Source organism: Bos javanicus, chromosome 11 (genome assembly GCF_032452875.1).
Source record: "Bos javanicus breed banteng chromosome 11, ARS-OSU_banteng_1.0, whole genome shotgun sequence".
Taxonomy (NCBI): domain Eukaryota; kingdom Metazoa; phylum Chordata; class Mammalia; order Artiodactyla; family Bovidae; genus Bos; species Bos javanicus.
The window spans coordinates 87,720,343-87,739,295 of NC_083878.1; the positions used below are offsets into that span (position 1 = coordinate 87,720,343).

At 41.3% G+C, this 18,953-nt stretch overlaps 1 protein-coding gene across 1 annotated transcript in view; it reads right to left on the reverse strand.

The window, feature by feature from the left end:
- The window catches only part of CPSF3 (cleavage and polyadenylation specific factor 3), a 33,338-nt gene extending 14,496 nt beyond the window's left edge, over positions 1 to 18,842 (reverse strand). The window contains exons 1-10 of the mRNA XM_061433347.1: positions 18,636 to 18,842; positions 13,876 to 13,939; positions 12,359 to 12,456; positions 11,321 to 11,449; positions 9,657 to 9,834; positions 8,254 to 8,343; positions 7,038 to 7,188; positions 4,144 to 4,319; positions 3,010 to 3,168; positions 1,586 to 1,732 (exon numbers count right to left, since the gene is read on the reverse strand). Coding sequence (XP_061289331.1) covers positions 1,586 to 1,732; positions 3,010 to 3,168; positions 4,144 to 4,319; positions 7,038 to 7,188; positions 8,254 to 8,343; positions 9,657 to 9,834; positions 11,321 to 11,449; positions 12,359 to 12,456; positions 13,876 to 13,939; positions 18,636 to 18,685 — 1,242 coding nt within the window. The 5' untranslated portion in view covers positions 18,686 to 18,842. The remainder of the gene's footprint in view (positions 1 to 1,585; positions 1,733 to 3,009; positions 3,169 to 4,143; positions 4,320 to 7,037; positions 7,189 to 8,253; positions 8,344 to 9,656; positions 9,835 to 11,320; positions 11,450 to 12,358; positions 12,457 to 13,875; positions 13,940 to 18,635) is intronic.
- Positions 18,843 to 18,953: the final 111 nt, after the last annotated feature.

Consider the following 18,953-nt stretch of genomic DNA (forward strand, 5'->3'; position numbering starts at 1 on the left):
GCTTGGCACATAGTAGATAATCAATAAATGCTAGCTGTTGTTTACTGTTACCACCGGTACTATTATTAGTTTATCGTGTGGGCAGACTTTTGCTGACTTGGCTACTGGAGGAGGGTAAACATCAAATCCAATTCAGGGATTTAAACCGACAGCAGAGCTAGACTCTGGAGAGCAACACAATAGGACTGAGGATGAGGGGGTGATTCCAGAGAGAAAGTGCCACACAGCTTTTCCTCCATGGCTTTAAAATCTGGGAGAATATCCATAAACCACATACAGTAGTAGACACGCGTGAATGGCCTACACTTAACTCATATAAAGCCAGTAGGAGAGGAACTTTTCCCACCAAAGACTCTGCTCATCAAGGGGCAGCAGTAACTGTCAGGACTATTTGCTAGAAAGAACTAAAAAATGACCAACAAGGGACACAAAACGCTCAGCATCCTTAGTCACCAAGGAAACGAAATCAAAACTACAGAGGTGCTGCCTCACCCTTACTAGCATGGTGATGATTCTAAAAAGGAAAATAACAAGCTGACAAGAATATGGAGAACTGGAACCCTTGTGCACTGCTGTGGGAATGTAAAATGGTGTAACTGCTGTGGAAAGCAGCTCGGTGATTCCTCAAAAGTTAAACGGAGAATTAGCCCACGATCCAACAATTCCACTCCTTGGTATATACCCAAAAGGACTGAGAAAAAGGACTCAAACAGATACTTACATGCCAGCGTTCATGGCAGCATTATTTACAATAGTAGAAATGTAAACACTAATTATAAAGGGTGGAAACAACCCAAGTGTCCATCAACAGATGAATAAACAAAACACGGTATATACATGCAATAGAATATTATTCAGCCATAAAAAGGAATGGAATTTTGATACATGCTACATTCAGAGTGGGTACTTCATTACTTCATCCATTTCCTCATCTTTCATCTTACGTTCTGTAAGTGCTCCTCTAAGAAACTTTTTTTTAGTTTAACTCTCTCCAGCCCCACCAAAATATAACTGTTACCATCAAAATTACATAAAACTTAAGGAGCTGTGCAATGTATTTCATATCTAACTGCATCATTAACTCCTACTGTGATGGCTTGCCTCTCTCCTCTCTCCACATTAAGAGGCATTTCCTATATGCCAGGCCCCATGTTACATGCTTTAAATATATGTTCTCTCATTTAATTTTCGTAAGAACTTTAAGAGGTGTTATTATCCCCATTTACAGATGAGCTAAGGAAAGGTTAAGTCACTTGCCCAGGACTACAGGGCAAGTAAGGGATGGAGATGGGATTCGAAACAGTCACACTGCGAAGTCAGTGCTCTTAAGTTACTGGGGAAACAGCAAGAAAATAAGGGAAAGGAAGCTGAGCTGGTAGATCTGAGCCAGAGATCCCGTGTAAGATGGAGAAAATGAAAGCGCACAGCTTGCCTAACTCAAAGGGAAGTGGTGAAGGTCAGATGTAAGGGCACGAGGCCTGTGATGAGAGCACTACCATCAGGGCAGGGCTGCTCTGAGGACCAGCTGCTGCTGGGCCAGCCTCTTCCTGAGCCTTTAATGCTAAAGTCAGACGCATACACTGACCACGTGAGGCGGCTTCAAAGCACGTATAAATTCACTGGTTTGCTGGTAATCCGTGTGCGCAGAGAAAGAGATGTAATCAACAGACATTTTCAGAGGTAACTTCTGCCCGGACATGGTAGTGATTTCTTCTGGTTCAGACATGATATGCTGTTATAAACAAAGAAAAGTAAACAAAACACAAACTCTAATTAGAAAACAAAAGGTATGTTTTCTACTTTTTCACCTAGCCATAAACTCATGCTAATTTAGGAGTTTTAGCACAAAAAGCATTCGAATACTACTGACTCAGTCAATATCAAATACTTATTTTGTCAATCAAGGAAACGTTTAATCAGGAAAGTAAGCAAAGTAACAAAAATTCAGTGTATTTGGAGTCCTACAAGGGAGAATTTTAACTTGTGGTTGGAAAAGCACACTTGCATCCCCAACCATCTGCCCTGAAAAGTCCCTTTCCAGGTGACAGGATCTGTATAAAAGACGAAAGTATTTCTACTCTGAAATCTATGTTAGATACACAGCCAACACTAAGTGTCTAGCAGAATAAGGTAAAGTAATAAAAATGATCTGAGCTGGGAATCATAATGTGTTTATTAGTTATCAATAAGAGAATGTGATGCAGGAATGTTCAGAATCTGCCTCTCAAGCTTTGCACATCAGTGTCTACATCCCTCACAGTTAATATCAGCCATTTAAAAAAATTTATTATTCATCTTTGGCTGAGTCTTCGTTGCTGCATGGGCTTTTCTCTAGTTGCGGGGAGCAGGGAATACTCTAGTTGCAGTGCGCAGGCTTCTCAACGTGACAGCTTCTCTTGTTGCGGAGCTCAGGCTCTAGGGCACGTGGGCTTCAGTAGCTGCAGCACGTGGGCTCAGTAGCTGTGGCTCCTGGCTCTACAGCACAGGCCCAATAGCTGTGGCGCATGGGCGTAGTTGCTCTGTGGCATGTGGGATTCTCCCGGATCAGGAATCAAACCGCTGTCTCCTGCACTGGCAGGCAGATTCTTTATCACCGAACCACTAGAGAAGCCCTCAAACATTTTATATCAAGAGGAAGGTGGGCACTCAACCCAAACACATTCTCCAACTTTTCAAGAGAATACTATGAAGCCTTATGAACACTGATGAAGCCTTTTCTTCATCAGATGAGGATATCCATGTGTTTGTCTCAAATAGATTCCCTTCCACTTTTTTTTTTTTTTTAACTGTAACTAGATGAGCACTTCTCAAGCTTTCACATGCTTATCCATCACCTGGATCTCATTCGTCAACCTTAAGATCAGCTCCAGCTGCCTATTGCCATCCTCATTTTAAAAAATCAAGACCTATGTCATTTAAAGAACTACTTCAATGGAGAAACCTGTGAGGACAGCGCCACCTCTGCAGCCTTGATCAGGAAGTGCCCAATGGTCTCAGGCTCTGACTGACCTTGGCAAGCGTGCCTTCTACACAGTAGCCGGCTATGATGACGCCGTTCCTCTTATCAGTACACCAGCTTTCAAAGAGCTCTCTGGATAAACCACTTTGCATCATGCCTGGGGAGGCCATGACCACGCTGGGACCAATGTCATCAAAATGATCCATGCTCTGAGAGAGAAAAGGAAATGATAACAGCATGTTAAGATAAAGCATTCCTTATTTATAAAGAACACCAAAAAGTGAGGTAAAAAGGTTAACCACGTGACTGGAAGGGCCTTGACAAAACTAGCAAACATTTTAAGTTCCTGAACAGTTTATTTAGGCTGGGAATGAAAGGAAAACAAAATGATAAAAAGCCATTAGTTCACACTGACCTTCAAAACCTTCTTTAGGTAGCTAAAAAACCATTAGGAGCATTTTCAGTGCCTAGCAGACAGGCAGAGTCAAATGGAAGGAAAAGTCAAATGGGTTTCTATCTATCCAAGACAGAACTCCAAAAGAATTTCCCCAAAGATTCACAATGGCTTTGCACACTTCATCAGTATTCTGAGTTGGCCTGGAAATCTAACTAAGTTTAACACTGTTTCTAGGGAAAACTTGGGTCTAATTCCTAAGCAATTAACCTAAAAAATACTTTGTGAACAGAACCTATTAATAATTGGAAGACCACTTATAACTTGAATTATTTAGGGCATTATGTTATTATGATTAGAGCATTAGTTCAAATGAAACTTTTTATTTAAATGAAAGGAAATTAGATTTTATTGAATACTCTAGAAAAATAAACATGAAAATTTTCACATATGGAATCTGCAGTGCTAATCAAAAAGATGATTAGGTCTGAGTAAGAACAGAAAAAATACATAGCAGATATTTTTCTCATCAGGGCTTTTTATTTCTATGGCAGAGGAATCCAAGTTATATAGCAATAGTAAATATTGAGAACATGTAGAGACTTGGAACAAATGGCAATATTTATGTTTAAGCAAAAAGGAATGCCAGTTGTGAAGTTTATGGTATCCCTCAGAAAAGTGATGAAAGGTAAGACTTTAGCATGGAGTCAACCAGAGGATCAATGGCGGGCATCTCCCACTGTTAATGACTTCAGTGTTATTTGTCCTTCTTTCTTCCACAAGCACTCACCTTCAGATTACTAATGTGTTTGAAAACAAATGGATTATTGATGTTGATCTGTTTGCGGATTTTGTCATTCATGGCGTTCACATATGTCTGGTACACTGCCATACACTTCTTGGCCAAAGATGATGCATAGTATATTGGAATATCATGGAGTTCTGGGTGATTCTGCCAGTACTCATCTAGAGAGATTTTACAAGAAACACATTTTTCTTTTAACGTGAGGTGGTGGTTTAGTTGCTAAGTTTTGTCTGACCCTTGCAACCCTATAGACTGTAGCCTGCCAGGCTTCACTGTCCCTGGGATTCTCCAGGCAAGAATACTGGAGTGGGTTGCCATTTCCTTCTCCCCTTAATGTGGAGTAAATAGCTCAAATAATAAATGATACACACAAGAAGTTTTTAAAAAAATTCAGAAAAGAAATAAAGCACAAAACTATAAAGAGGTTAAGAAAAATTAAGTAAATTAAAAATTTACTAAAATTGGTCCTAACTCAAGCTTAAAAAACCAGAACTTCTTTCCTTCTTTTTTTAAATGAGAGTATACTGACTCGATGGATGTGAGTCTGAGTGAACTCCGGGAGTTGGTGATGGACAGGGAGGCCTGGCGTGCTGCGATTGATGGGGTCACAAACAGTAGGACATGACTGAGCGACTGAACTGAACTGAACTGATGGTTAATTGAGAACATTGTGTTAGTTTCTGGTGTACGGCAAAGTGATTCAGTTACACAGATTCTTTTCCACTCTAGTTTATCACAAGATACTGAACACGGTTCCCCTGTGTGACACAGTAAAGCCCTGCTGTTTATCTAATTTATACACAGTAGTCTGTACCTGCTCATCCCAAACGCCCCAATTATCCCCCCTGCCCCAGCCTTTCCCCTTCAGTAACTTTAAGTCTGTTCTCTCATTTGTTCTCATTTGTATCATATTATAGAGTCCACATATAAGAGATAACATATGATATTTATCTTTCTCTGTCTGACTTACTTCACTTAGTATGATCATCTCTAGGTCTATATATATTAGGAAGCTGAAGGTAAAAAAGGCTGAAAACTGTGGCAATTTTTTTTTTTTAAACTTGATTTATAAGTGAAACCTCTATATAAGGACTGGGACTTTTCCCATCACATGTGTTACATTTCTTGCTTTGCCCTCTGGTTTAACTGTTCATATTCTTTTAGATATGATTAGAATTTTTAACGGTGTCGATGCTCTCATATATACTCTTATGATTTCTCAAATACCTTCCAAAGTATACTATATCCCAAGATCACATCACAGCCTGGTACTTTTTGTGTGTACTTTTATGAGAAAACTTCAAGTGTTAAAAAAAAAGATGAATAACTTGCCCAGAGTCATATGGTTAGATCATGGGTGAGATCTGAAACCAGTGGTTGGCAAGGTCATCCTCTCTATTATAGAACAGTACAGGGAGAATCTAAGGGACAAGGAACAAGGGCGGAGAGCAGTCCTCATTCATAAAAGGAATCACAATATACTTGATAGTAGGGTTGTCAGACAAAAACAGCAAATGCTCAATTAAACTTTAATTTCAGACAAATAAAAGATTTTTAGTATAATTTGTCTGAAATACTTGCTATAATATCAAATATATTATTTATTTGAAATTAAAATTTAACTGGTGTCCTGTATTTTTATTTACTAAATCTGGCAACCTGATGATGGTGACAACCTGGCTTTACATCTTCATTTCTTCTACTCCTCTCATTACTTTGCCATGGAGACTTTTCATTTTAAGACTTCTATAAGGACAAATGTGACATGCAGTAGGAAAGGAGAACCAAGAGAAAAAGGACTGGCTAAGGCTTTAGAAAATTTAGCTTCTACTAAGTCCTTCAGTTGTGTCCAACTCTTTGCGACCTTTTGGAGTATATAACCCACCAGGCTCCAGGCAAGAATACTGGAGTGGGCTGCCATGCCCTCCTCCAGGGGATCTTCCCAACCTGGGGACTGAACTCACGTCTCTTCTGTCTTCTGCAGGTGGGTTCTTTATTTAGCACTAGCGCCACCTGGGAAGCCCTGTCTCTCTCAGAGATTTGCTTTTGATCTGAGGTCATTTATTCTTTCCCCTTATTTCTCTTTTCAGTGTAACAGGGATTCTATTTGTCCCTATCATCACACATATGGAAGAACTGAGAGTGAGAGCTCAAGACCTTTTCTAGTTCTTCACGTTGAAGCCATATACGTATAAAGCACTTACCAGTTATTCTTAAAGAAGAGTGCATTCCCCAGAAAAGAATCACAGAATGTTAAAAAGGGTTGCTAAATATAAATATATGTAAAAAGTGATACCCACTGTTCCTCTTATTACAAAAAGTTATACATGCACATTAAGGTATTTGGAAAATGGAGAAAGGCAGGAAAAAGAAATCATCCAGATATCTAGATTTAATATCTGGATATCTTTCCAGTCATTTGTGTATTTTCTACCTAACTAGGGTCGGAGTCCACAGTTTTGAACCCTACTTTTTTGGTCCACTTAATATATTATGTAACAATATGTATTAACTCATCTGAAACATGATTTTTTTTCTAGAGTGTGATATTTATTGACATAATATTTCATTAGAAATATTTAGAATTATGAAATCTCTTAACTCACAGAATTTTCGATGTATTTATTTCCCAGAGGTTGAACTGCTGGGTCCAAGGGTAGGGTATTTTTAAGACGCTGACTGTTCACCATTTATAGTCCCAGCAGTGCTGGAAGACAGTCGCTGCATCTCTGGGCTCTTACTGGCAACAATTCCCTCGTCTTAAATACAGAAACCAAAGCCCAGAGGGTAGAGTGACCTATCCAAGGACATGCAGTGATCTTGCTCTAACTGCACTGTAGGATTTTGAGACTATCCCAAATAAAAAGGAAAAGGCGTACCTAAAATCAAGAGGAGTTCCTGGGCCCGTCCGAGAGCAAAGACGGGAATGAGGCCTCGGCCCCCTCTGTTCACAATATCATGGACGGTATTACAGAACCTTGCCTCTCGCTCCTCTCGCTTCTCGTGGATATGGGTCCCATAAGTAGATTCCTAAACAACATGAGAAGGGTGAGACCAGGGCTGGTGAGTCTCAAAGAATACAAAAGGTAAATATCAATGAAATGTAGAAGCAAAGTGACCTACGTCTCTATTATTATGCAATTTACTTGAACATATGCTGTTAAAACACTAATTGGAAAGAAGAGTGAATAAAAATGTTAGAATTCAGGTCTGGCTAAGGAAAAATATCAGGAAATAGTTCAAAAATGTATCTTCCCTGCTCAAGATAATTTTAGGATGCTTCTTTCAGCACTGGCCGCCCCCCAGGAGCTTATCAGAAGTACCAGAGCCCCAGCTCAGCCACAGTCAGAATCTGTATTTCTATAGCATTACCAGATGTTTCATAAACACATTAAAATTTGAAAGGTACTGCTCTACAGTACCAGATATAATGAAAATAACTTTTTACCCTGAGAATTAAAAAAAAAGCAACTTTCCTTAAGGTCAGTTTACATGCTGAATATACCATGAGCTAAGACAAACTGAGTTCACTCACAATACACTGCATATGGACAGCAATACACACCAGTCCCTCATGCTTGGGTAGCTGGGGGATGCTGTGGGTGGTGAGGGGGCAACAGATGGCACTTCCACCGATATTCTTATATAAACCATAGGACCAATGCAAATTTATTAATTTGCTCCTTACCACTCATCCCCTCCCCACCAAAGCTTCTGTACAGTTAATTGCAACCTAGTAGGAAGGTAAGACATACACATAAAGTTAGCAGGTACTAGAGGCCAGAAGACAGTCACCACGGCAAAGACAGTGGGGCCACGCCATTCTACACAACCTTTAAGACGTTCTACATGTTTGGAGTAATTAACCTAAACAAGAATATTTGGGAGACAGAATATCATCTCCGATATTAGACTAGCTAATATATTTAACACGAAGTGGGGTTGCACTACAAAGAGAGGCCAAAACATTTTTGTACTAAAAAACTAGACATATTTATATCTGATCACAGATATGAAAATGAGATCATGTTATTTTTCCCTGGAAAAAATCCTACTTACATTACACTAATTATAATACGGGGCACTAATACTTACAATGATAAGAATATCAGGTTTAATGTTAGGAATTTCAGCTGCCATTAAGTGTCTGTCTTCTTGTCTTGAGAAATCACCTGTGTATAAAAGCTGAGAAAAGGAGAAAGTTAGAAATTAGAAAGTTAGAAAGTTAGAATTCTGGAATGCTTCATTTTACTCTGAATATATTTCACTCATAAATTCTTGAAAATGAAGTGCAATAGAAAAAATAGCCTAATTTTTTAATGAAATGTAGATGCATTCAGTTCAGTTTAGTCACTCAGTCATGTCCAACTCTTTGCGACCCCATGAACCGCAAAATGCCAGGCCTCCCTGTCCATCACCAACTCCCGGAGTCCACTCAAACTCATGTCCATTGAGTCGGTGATGTCATCCAGCCATCTCATCCTCTGTCGTCCCCTTCTCCTCCTGCCCTCAATCCTTCCCAGCATCAGGGTCTTTTCCAATGAGTCAACTCTTTGCATCAGGTGGCCAAAGTATTGGAGTTTCAGCTTCAACATCAGTCCTTCCAATGAACACCCAGGACTGATCTCCTTTAGGATGTACTGGTTGTATCTCCTTGCACTCCAAGGGACTCTCAAGTAGCTTCTCCAACACCACAGTTCAAAAGCATCAATTCTTCTGTGCTCAGCTTTCTTTATAGTCCAACTCTCACACCCATACATGACCACTGGAAAAACCATAGCCTTGACTAGACAGACCTTTGTTGGCAAAGTAATGTCTCTGCTCTTTAATATGCTGTCTGGGTTGGTCATAACTTTCCTTCCAAGGAGTAAGCATCTTTTAATTTCATGGCTGCAATCACCATCTGCAGTGATTTTGGAGCCCAGAAAAATAAAATCAGCCACTGTTTCCTCATTTATTTGCCATGAAGCGATGGGACTGGATGCCACGATCTTAGTTTTCTGAATGTTGAGCTTTAAGCCAACTTTTCACTCTCCTCTTTCACTTTCATCAAGAGGCTCTTCAGTTCTTCTTCACTCTCTGCCATAAGGGTGGTGTCATCGCTTGTATCTACTTCAAAATGTGTAACTTAACTCAGTCATAAACCATCTAGAGTTTCAATTATTCAATCTAACTAATGGGAATAATATAATCCCAGAATTTGTCCACAAAGATAACCTTGAGATGTATTCTCAGCATCTTAGAGAAAAAGGGCATGATGATCAGGAAAGAACTCTTTACTTTTTTGAGATGCTTACTGTACTCTTCTCAATCATGATACAGAAAGTACTAACACAGGGGTAGGAACAATATTTACAAGGCAAAAGTACCAGCTTAATTTTACCTTGTTTCAGTGTTTTCGCACTTTGCTAGCCTTAGGGAATATTCTTTAGTACACTTGGTGGCGTAAGCCCTGCACTGATTTCTTACGGGCAGGAAATTCCCAAGCTAGAGTGTACCTTCACGCCTGCGATCTCGATCATGAACATGGCAGCTCCCAGGACATGGCCGGCGTGATAACACCAAAACTTGATTCCTGCAACTTCCTTCACTTCATGAAAATTGATGGTTTCAATTTTGTCCATGCTTTCTTCCAAATCTGTCTCAGTATACAGCATGTCGTCTGCTGATATGTTACTAAATTTTTAAAGATGCCAACACAAAAAAATTAAGGGTAAGATTTTTATAAGTCTTTAAACTCAAAGAAATTGTCTGTGGATGACATAGCCACATATTTCTTAAAATCATATTGTAGGTGTTATGCTATTTCTAATCTCTTGGACCTTTTGTATATGTTTTTACTCTGCTATTATGAGAAAAATGCTTAGTGTATATAAAGCATGATTTCAAGCAAAGCACACACACTAAATTAAGGCAAAGTACTCTTTAGGATAGCACTTCTCAACCTTTTTTCCTACCCCAACACCTTCTGTGAGATAAAGGCACTCACACACATTGAATCACAGCAGTTTTCCCCACCTGTGATATAAAAAGACTTATCTAGAAAATCTAACAAGTTTTCTCTGGAAAATTATGCTAACATACTTCAAAAAAAAACAAGAGAGGTTGGGGTTAAGGACACAGTCTAGGGCCAGACTGATTGGATCTGAATTCCAGTTTTGTCTCTTACTGTGACCGTCATGGGTAAATTACTTCTCTGTGCCTCAGGCTGAAAAGTGAATTTAAGTGAAAGTTTTAGTTACTCAGTCATGTCCGACTCTTTGCAACCCCATGGACTGCAGCCCGTCAGGCTCCTCTGTCCATGGAATTTTCTAGGCAAGAATACTGGAGTGGGTGGCCATGCCCTTCTCCAGTAGATATTCCCAACCTAGGGATCGAACCTGGGTCTCCTTTATTGCAGGCAGATTCTTTACCATTTGAGCCACCAAAGAAATCCATGCCTGTCTAATCATCTGTAAAATGGGATTCATGCAGAGTCTGCATCACAAGGCTGACATGAAGATGAAAGGAGTTAACATATGTCAAGAACTGAGGACTATGCCTGGCATATGGTGAGCTTCATTTAAGTGTTAACCAGTAAAATCATTACCAAGGATAACTCTTCCATTTTCTGTATGTTTACAGAATAACAAACTGCATCTTAGCTACCCTAGGAATATACATATGAAACAGTAAGCCTTTGAAGGTTTATCATTTGTGCTATACTTATCACAAGAAGGCTCCAAACTTTCTGGAAAAGGAGCAGATTTTTCTCTTGCAGCTGGAAAAAGCTTCCCCAGGGAACCTTTTCACTTCAGACAGTCAATTTGCTTTGATCAAATCACCCAAAAAAAGACTTCAATAGATACCACTGTATAATGTATTCTGCTTTAAATTTTAATAAAATTATGAAATTCCATATATAGAATATTGCTATCATACCTTATAACTCACCTAAATTTCAAAGACTTAAAAGGATGCAAAAACTACATAAAACCTTTACGCCAAGGAGGTGCTGGGGACACAATACCTATTTGATGAGTTGGTATTGAATGAATACATGAGTGATACCCTTGTGAATAAGAAGAAAACATCTCATTTCAAAACACAAAATGGTCTATATCATCAACTGTGTGTATTGGGTAGAACCAAGTGCATGTATAAATCTATTAAGGTAATTTACCTAACTTTGACATAATCTGAAAGAAGCCATCTATAAATAGCTTTTGTAGCATGAGTCATAAATGTTCTTCCTTTGAAACTTGTCTTCTGTAGAAACCAGGGCAAAGCTCCACAGTGATCCAAATGGAAACTTTAAAAAAAAGAAAAAAGAGCTTCTGTCAATTTTTTAAAATATTATGTATCATATACTTTAGATACAGAAGAGTTCTATGTAACATTAGATACTTTCAGAACACCCAGAGTAGGTATGTGCAGAGGGAAGGAATAATGTATTTAGTTTTAACATAAGAAAAACAAAAGTATTTTTCTCAAATATAGCCAAGCCTATTCTCAAAAGTCAAAATTATAACACGTGCTTTAGTGGTATAAAACCCACTTCATATGGCTTATATGAAACCCATCACGGTTTACATATGAAGTTCCCACAGAACAGTGTGACAACACAGCTGCTGTTCAGTCGCTCAGTCGTGTTCAACTCTTTGCGACCCCAAAGACTGAAGCACGGCAGGCTTCCGTCTCCTTCACTATCTTCCTGAGTTTGCTCAAACTCGTGTCTATTGAGTCGATGATGCCATCCAACCATCTCATCCTCTGTCGTCCCCTTCTCCTCCTCCTGCCCTCAATCTTTCCTAGCATCAAGGCCTTGTCCAAAGAGTCAGTTCTTTGCCTCAGGTGGCCAAAGTATTGGCGCTTCAGCATCAGTCCTTGATGAATATTCAGGCAACACAGCAGCCTCAGGGATATTCGGTGAGAGGGCTTTCTTAGTCTCAAGTTTTACAATGATCAAGGCATATGTTATCTCTTCCCTCCTCCTCATTTACTCTAGATAAGTGAAAGGAAGTTTTCTATCATAAACTTCTCTCACCTGTGATGACAATATGGCGTGCCGTCTTAGATGTCTGCAATATAATTCCTAGTAGAAAATATTTTTAAAACACTAGAATCTTAAAATCTGGTAAAGATTGATCTTTAAAGTAAAAGTCCTTGAAAAACAATGCCCGCAATAAAAAGTAAAACAAAAACAAACAAAAAGCCTTACTGACTAATTAGTAGGAGATCAATCTCAGCTGGGTCAATCAAATCAATATAAGGAAGAGCATCCATTCCTTCTAGGCCAGGATGGATCCCACAGTCCAGCTGAAAGACATGGGAAAGAGATCACAGTCTTCTCACATTTTATTCAAATTCATTCAACAAATAGACATCATAACTGATCCATCATACCATACACAATCAGGAAAGATTCTATATGTTTGGAATGCAATTCTTATTAAATGGGTAAATACGCTGTTAACAATTCTAACTTCCCAAATTTAAATACAGCTCATATTTAGAGTCACAAGGACACAAAATACAAGAAATCTTCTTTCTAGTTACTTTTTGTAGGCACTCTAATAATGAATGAACTCTTTTGCAAGAACTTTAACATCAGAAATGGCTAGCATTTTTTAAAGTTCATAGATTCACTACTACCACATGTGACTATCGTGAGAAGGCAACGATTAGAAAAACAGGAAACTTCTCTGATCAGGACAATTTAGGTATTAGAAGACAAATTCTTCAGAACCAGTCATTCCTGAATTATATCCTCATTTGGGAGGGTGTTTCTATCAAATTAATACAGTAAATGATTAAAAAGATTGTGTCTGCCGTGTGCCTGTTCTTTTAAGTGGGAGAAGGGGAAGAGTGAGACCAAAAGACCCTGATGAGCCTCTGCACCGCCTTCATAATGAGGACCCCAGAGACCACCTCTTCCAGTCCCTCCAGCTCTCAGCTAAGGAAACGGGCTGAGAAGGGGCCTGACTTGCCCAAGGCCAGGCACCCTGGTGCTAACTTAGGCACCTCGGCTACCAGACCAGGGCCTGGCCTATTGTCCCACTGCACAGGAGGAGGTTGGAGTTCTGCATGTGTTGAGGAGGCCAGTTCCCTGGGGTCTCCCACTGCGGGTGGGGCAGACAGGTTGGCAGACCTTCAGGAATGGAAGAGGGATTTGGAAGACTTTTAGATTAGGAGATCCAGTTGACAGTTTTACAATCTTTAGTTCCTCAGTCTAATATTATGTCAATGCCAAGTGGAAGTATACTAGTTTTCCACGTTAACATTTTATAGACGCATATACTAACCATGACATTATTCTGGGGGCAAAACAGTTAATATGCTGAATAGAAAAAACTACTGAACTAGAACAGACCTAACACTCAATGCAGACATAGACACACTGTTAATCTGACTATACTGTGCTTAGTTGCTCAATCCTGTCCAACTTTTTTTGACCCCATGGACTGTAGCTCACCAGGCTCCTCTGTCCATGGGGATCCTCCAGGCAAGAATACTGGAGTGGGTAGCCACTTCTTTCTTCAGGGCATCTTCCCAACCTTGGGACTGAACCCAGGTCTCCTGCATTGCCGGCAGATATTTTACCAGCTGAGTTACCAGGGAAGCCCAAGGATACTCGAGGGGGTTGCCATGCCTTCCTCCAGAGGATCATCCCATCCCAGGGATCGAACCCAGGTCACCCGCACTGCAGGTGGATTCTTTACCATCGGAGCCACTTACCATTATCTTCCTCCCCTTGAACTCCAGAATAATACATGATCTTCCCACTTCCTGCCCAGCTCCACTGTAAACATTCAAAGGAAAAAATAAAAATGATTAAAAAGCCATCAAAATGAAGCCAAATAAATTCAAACTTTTTTTTACAACTTAAACTACGTTCCATCTGATGACATTAACTTGAGACAGATGAGTTCCACAAAATTACAAAGACAGGGAAGAACAGCATCAACTTGGGGAAAAAATGAAAAGTGACCTCTGAGAGGTCAGACCGAGAGGATCAAAGGTTAAATCCAACCTTATGAATGTTAGGGTTAAAATGATGATGTATTTAAAATGTAAACTAGCAGTGACTCAGATGATTTAATAAAACTTTTAGAATTAGCACTTAAGTAAAAACCCATAAGCAGTTAAAAATTCTTTCAAGATGATAATACACATTTACCAAATAGCTTAAATTTAAATATTCATACATGTGAATCTCATTCCTTTTTCCTGCTACTTTGTTATTTCACTTAAAACAAATTTCCTTTCTTCAGAATAAACAGCCTTTCTTTCCAATTATCACAAGGCTTTAAGCCTCACCAGTCTAACCCCTCGCCTTCTTTGATGCCTTATCCCAACCACTCTAGCTTGTGATTCAACCACTTATTTAACGTCAAGCAGTTTTTTGGGGTTTTTTGGCTGCACTGTGGGGTGCGTGGGATTTTAGTTCCCTGACCAGGGATTGAACCTAGGACTACAGCTTCTGTAGTCCTAGGTTCCTGTAGTCTACAGGCCTACAGGTTTGAAAGTGCTAAATCTTAGCCACTGGGCTGCCAGGGAACTCCCTCAAGCAGTTTCTATTTGCCAAGCAGTGTAGATAAGCACCTAGCATATGGAAAGGCCTAATACCAGGACCCTGGCTCCAAGAATGGATAGGCTACAGGACTGACATGAGATGGACGCATCCTCAGACTGAGATCCTACTTCAGAGCAGGATGCAAAGAAAACCAGACGACCATTGTGAGCCCCTGGCCTGCCACTTTAACTGGCCCTCTGCCCTCCCTCTTGAGTGTCCCTCCAGTTTTTGGTGCAGTTTTTCCTACAGTTGGTATAGTAACTATTTCAAACTTTCTCCCCTTTCCTAAATTTTCCCATGCTGTATCCTACTCTTGAGTCATGGGCTTTCTTTGTATCAAAAAATTACATAGTTTGTTGGTTCCCTCAACTTGCCAACCCACTCAAATCTCTCTCTTCTTCCACTTCTCCTGGAACAGAGAATAGACCTCTCTCTGTAAGGCTAACCTTTTCACCATGGTTCTACACTCTGCCCACCTCCTCCCTCCCTCTGAGGTACTGACCCCTGCTACATCACTGGCTTTCCCCTTACTATCCTCTTTGACATCTGCATTTAAACATCCCAGTCATCCTTGTCCCCAAATGAAAATCGCTTAATTCTAATCTCTAGTCTCCCTGTCCGCTTACTAAAGGTTACATATTTTGAATTCTGGCTTTTTACCAACCATCCCTCTGAAACTCTCCCTGCAAAACAGCTCTTTGTTGCTAAGTGCAGAGAGCCCTTCTCAGTTCCTATCTCACTCTTCTCCAGGCAGCACGTCATCTTATTCCTTCTCTGAGCCTGGTTTCTTTGACTTCATGCTCTCATCCTGTCCTGCTGGTTTCCCCTAGTTTCCTTCATGCAGCTGCCTCTACCCATCTTTCAAAAGCTGTTATTCCAAGGGTTCTCCCCTCGGCTCCTTTTTCAGTCTTTCTGATCTTCATCTTCACATTTTTAATACATTAAGTGAAGTCGCTCAGTCGTGTCCAACTCTTTGCAACCCCATGGACTGTAGCCTACCAGGCTCCTCTGTCCATGGGATTTTCCAGGCAATAGTACTGGGGTGGATTGCCATTTCCTTCTCCAGCGGATCTTCCTGACCCAGGGATTGAACCCGGGTCTCCTGCATTGTAGACAGACGCTACACCCAGACAGGCCACCCAGGAAGTCCTACAGTTAACACATGAGGACTTCCAATTCTCTATTTGTAGTCCAGATTCAGGTATTTGTTCTCCCGAATCCCAGACTTCTAAGTCACCTGGTTTTGGTCTCTCTTGGGACATCTCACAGGCGCCTAACATTCAAATATGCCAAACAAGTTTGTACTTCAAGTCCCTAGCCCGTGCTCTTCTTTCTGGAACACTCTGCCCTGATATTGACATATTGGCTCCTGTGTATCATTTGAGTCTCAGTTCAAATGTCACCTCATTTGCCCTTCAGACCACTATATTGTAACACTTATTATTACATGATGTCATTATATCTACTTGTTTATGGCTTATTTCTCACTATTAAAATGAAAGCTCCATAATAGCATAGATGTCTATTTCACTCACTGCTATATAATAAGGTGCCTGACATGCAATAAATCTCAAGAAAAACCTACTGAATGAGTAAAAACTCCCAAATTAGGAAACTTGGGAACATTACATTAAGTTAAAGAAGCCAGTTTCAAAAGATTACATGTTGCAACCCATTTATATGAAATGTCCAAAATAGGGTAATCTGCAGAGACAGAAAGGAGATTAATGGTGGCCGAGGGCTGGGCAATTTGCAGGGCAATGATACAGGGTTTCTTTCTGGAATGATGAAAATGTCCTGACAGTGGTGATAGTTGTAAAACTGTATAGATTAAAAACTGTCTAACTGTACACTTTAAATGAGTATGCTGATGTGACTTCAATCTCAATAAGGCTGTTATAAAACAATTTAAAACTCCCAAACTTACTCCAGACCTGCCCCATCTTGGGTACTCCTGGAGTGAGTAACAAACACCACCACTTACCAGTTATCCTACCTGGGAACTGGAGTCATCCTAACTCTCCTCTCTGCCCGGCCTTCCCTTCCACATCTGCCCTTTCTAACATATCTGATCACTGACAAAGCTCTAAAGCTTTCACTTCTAAAGCTTTCACTTCTTTACTCTCAGGTCTCTCTTTCCAACCCACTGCTGCTCATTTCACTCATTTCAAGATCTGCTTATCACTTGGTTTGTTTCAATCTCATCCTACTGGATTCTCTCCACTTGATCCACCTTTTTTTTGGCCACACCATGAGGGATCTTAGTTCCCTGACCAGGGATCAAACCTGCATTCCCTGCAGTGGCAGCTCAGAGTCTTAACCCCTGGACCACCAGGGAAGTCCCTTAATACACCTTTAATTCATCTGTGCCACTGCTGCCAGAAGCATCTTTGATCTTCCTAAAGCATAATTTCCACCACATCCTATCCTTGCTTAAGACCCTTCCTTGGCTCCCTATAACTGGCAATAAAGACTCCAAATCCTTAGTATGCATGTATACAAGGTCCTTCATAAGCTGGACTCTGAAAGCCTCTATAGTCTCATCTGTTATCTTTTAGCTGAACCCACAGGGAGACTGGCCACAAAGAGACCTCTCATTTTCACATGTGCCACTTCCTCAGCCTGGAACATCCCTGCCCCCATGTTTTGGCTGTCTTTAATTTGTAGTCAATCTCCAGGACTCAGTTCAGTGTCCTAATTTCCAGGACGCAGGATGGCACTGTCTTCTCACCAGAAATCCACTCTGCATGCTCTCAGGGCCTTACTGCAATGCCTATGTGTCCTCTTATAGTAGTCACAATTCACTGAGCACCTACAAGGAGCTCTGCTCTGGACAGTTAAGTGCTGCTCAACTATTTCCACAGGAGGAAGTGGGTTCAGTGAGGCTGTTGTCCTAGTAATCGCTGGAGTATGGACTGGATTTCAGGTCTGACGCCAAAGCAATTGGCTGCTATTATTCCAAACTCTCTCTCCAGCACTTTTCATTTGGCACTGCAATTCCCATCAAAAGGGTGAATTCAGTTAACTCAGCCCTGTCTTATTTGTATCCCGAGTGCCTAGTGTGCTGCTTGACACTGGCTCAGAGTTTGCTGAACACAAGAAGAGATGACAGGTGCGAAGCGAGCGGCGGGCAAACTTGTGTTCCATCCCCAGTAGGTGCTCAAGGAGTTACTGAATGAACAAGTGAAGGAGATACTTTCTACCTTTGGAAAAATGTACGTGTTCATTTGGTGCTAACTCATGTCTAACAATAAACGTGTTTGCAGATTCAAACTGCGCAGTTAGGCAAGTTCTCATTTCTCTAAGCAGCATTCCAGGTCCATAAGGTGCTTCTCTGACAGAAAGCCATTTCCAGTGAAAGACAAGGCCTCTCACGGTCAATCAGCGACTGAGATATTGTCCTAACATTTCTGCCTTTTCACCTCTCCCACTTTCTACCTTCCCTAGTCCCGGAGAGTGTAAGCTCTGAATGGAACTCACAAGTTCCCTAATGTATTTCCCCTTTCACATTTCGGCAAATATGAGTCCTGGAGGTTAATAAGGCACAAGTTTAGTTCTTCCTCGCGCTGTCACAGCCTTATCCAGGTTATCATCTGACCCTGCCATCCTCAGCATCCCTGGTTCCCTCACGAGTCGCCCCTCTTGGGCGTATACGAAAGCGCCCTGCGGTCCCACCATAGGCCCTCGCCCCCAAACGCGACATCCTATCCTCCCTTGAGACTGAAGAAAAAGCAAAATCCTATTCAAGTTAGCAGGCCCCTTCCGATTCAGTTTCTCAAACCGCTGCAGCGCGGAGGCCTGGCTCGGGCCAGGAGCTGGCTGCCGAGGCAACCGGCCCTGGGGCGGGGGGCGACTGAGGCCAACCATCGGGTTCCCCTCCTCGCCTCACAGTCACGGCTTCAGTCCCTCTCAGGTCCCTTACAGGGGTCGGATCAGCAGCTGGTCACTCTCCTCTGCAGGAATCGCGGACATCTCAGAAGTCCAAACGGGAATGAGAAACAACAGGCCGCAGGAGTCTTTCTAAACTAGAAGAAAAGACACAGAGACCCTAAGAAGGAAGAACCACCCCTGCTCCATCCCACGAGAGCACAACTTCCGGCATCTAGGCGCCCGCGACACTAGGTTCCTCCCTTCGACTTCCGGTCGTAGAGCCCAACTCGCAAGGCTCCTCCCAGCCCAGGCTTCCGGGGACCTGGGGCGGGGTCCGGACTGCGCCTGCGCGAGGCTTCGGGGGCGGGCC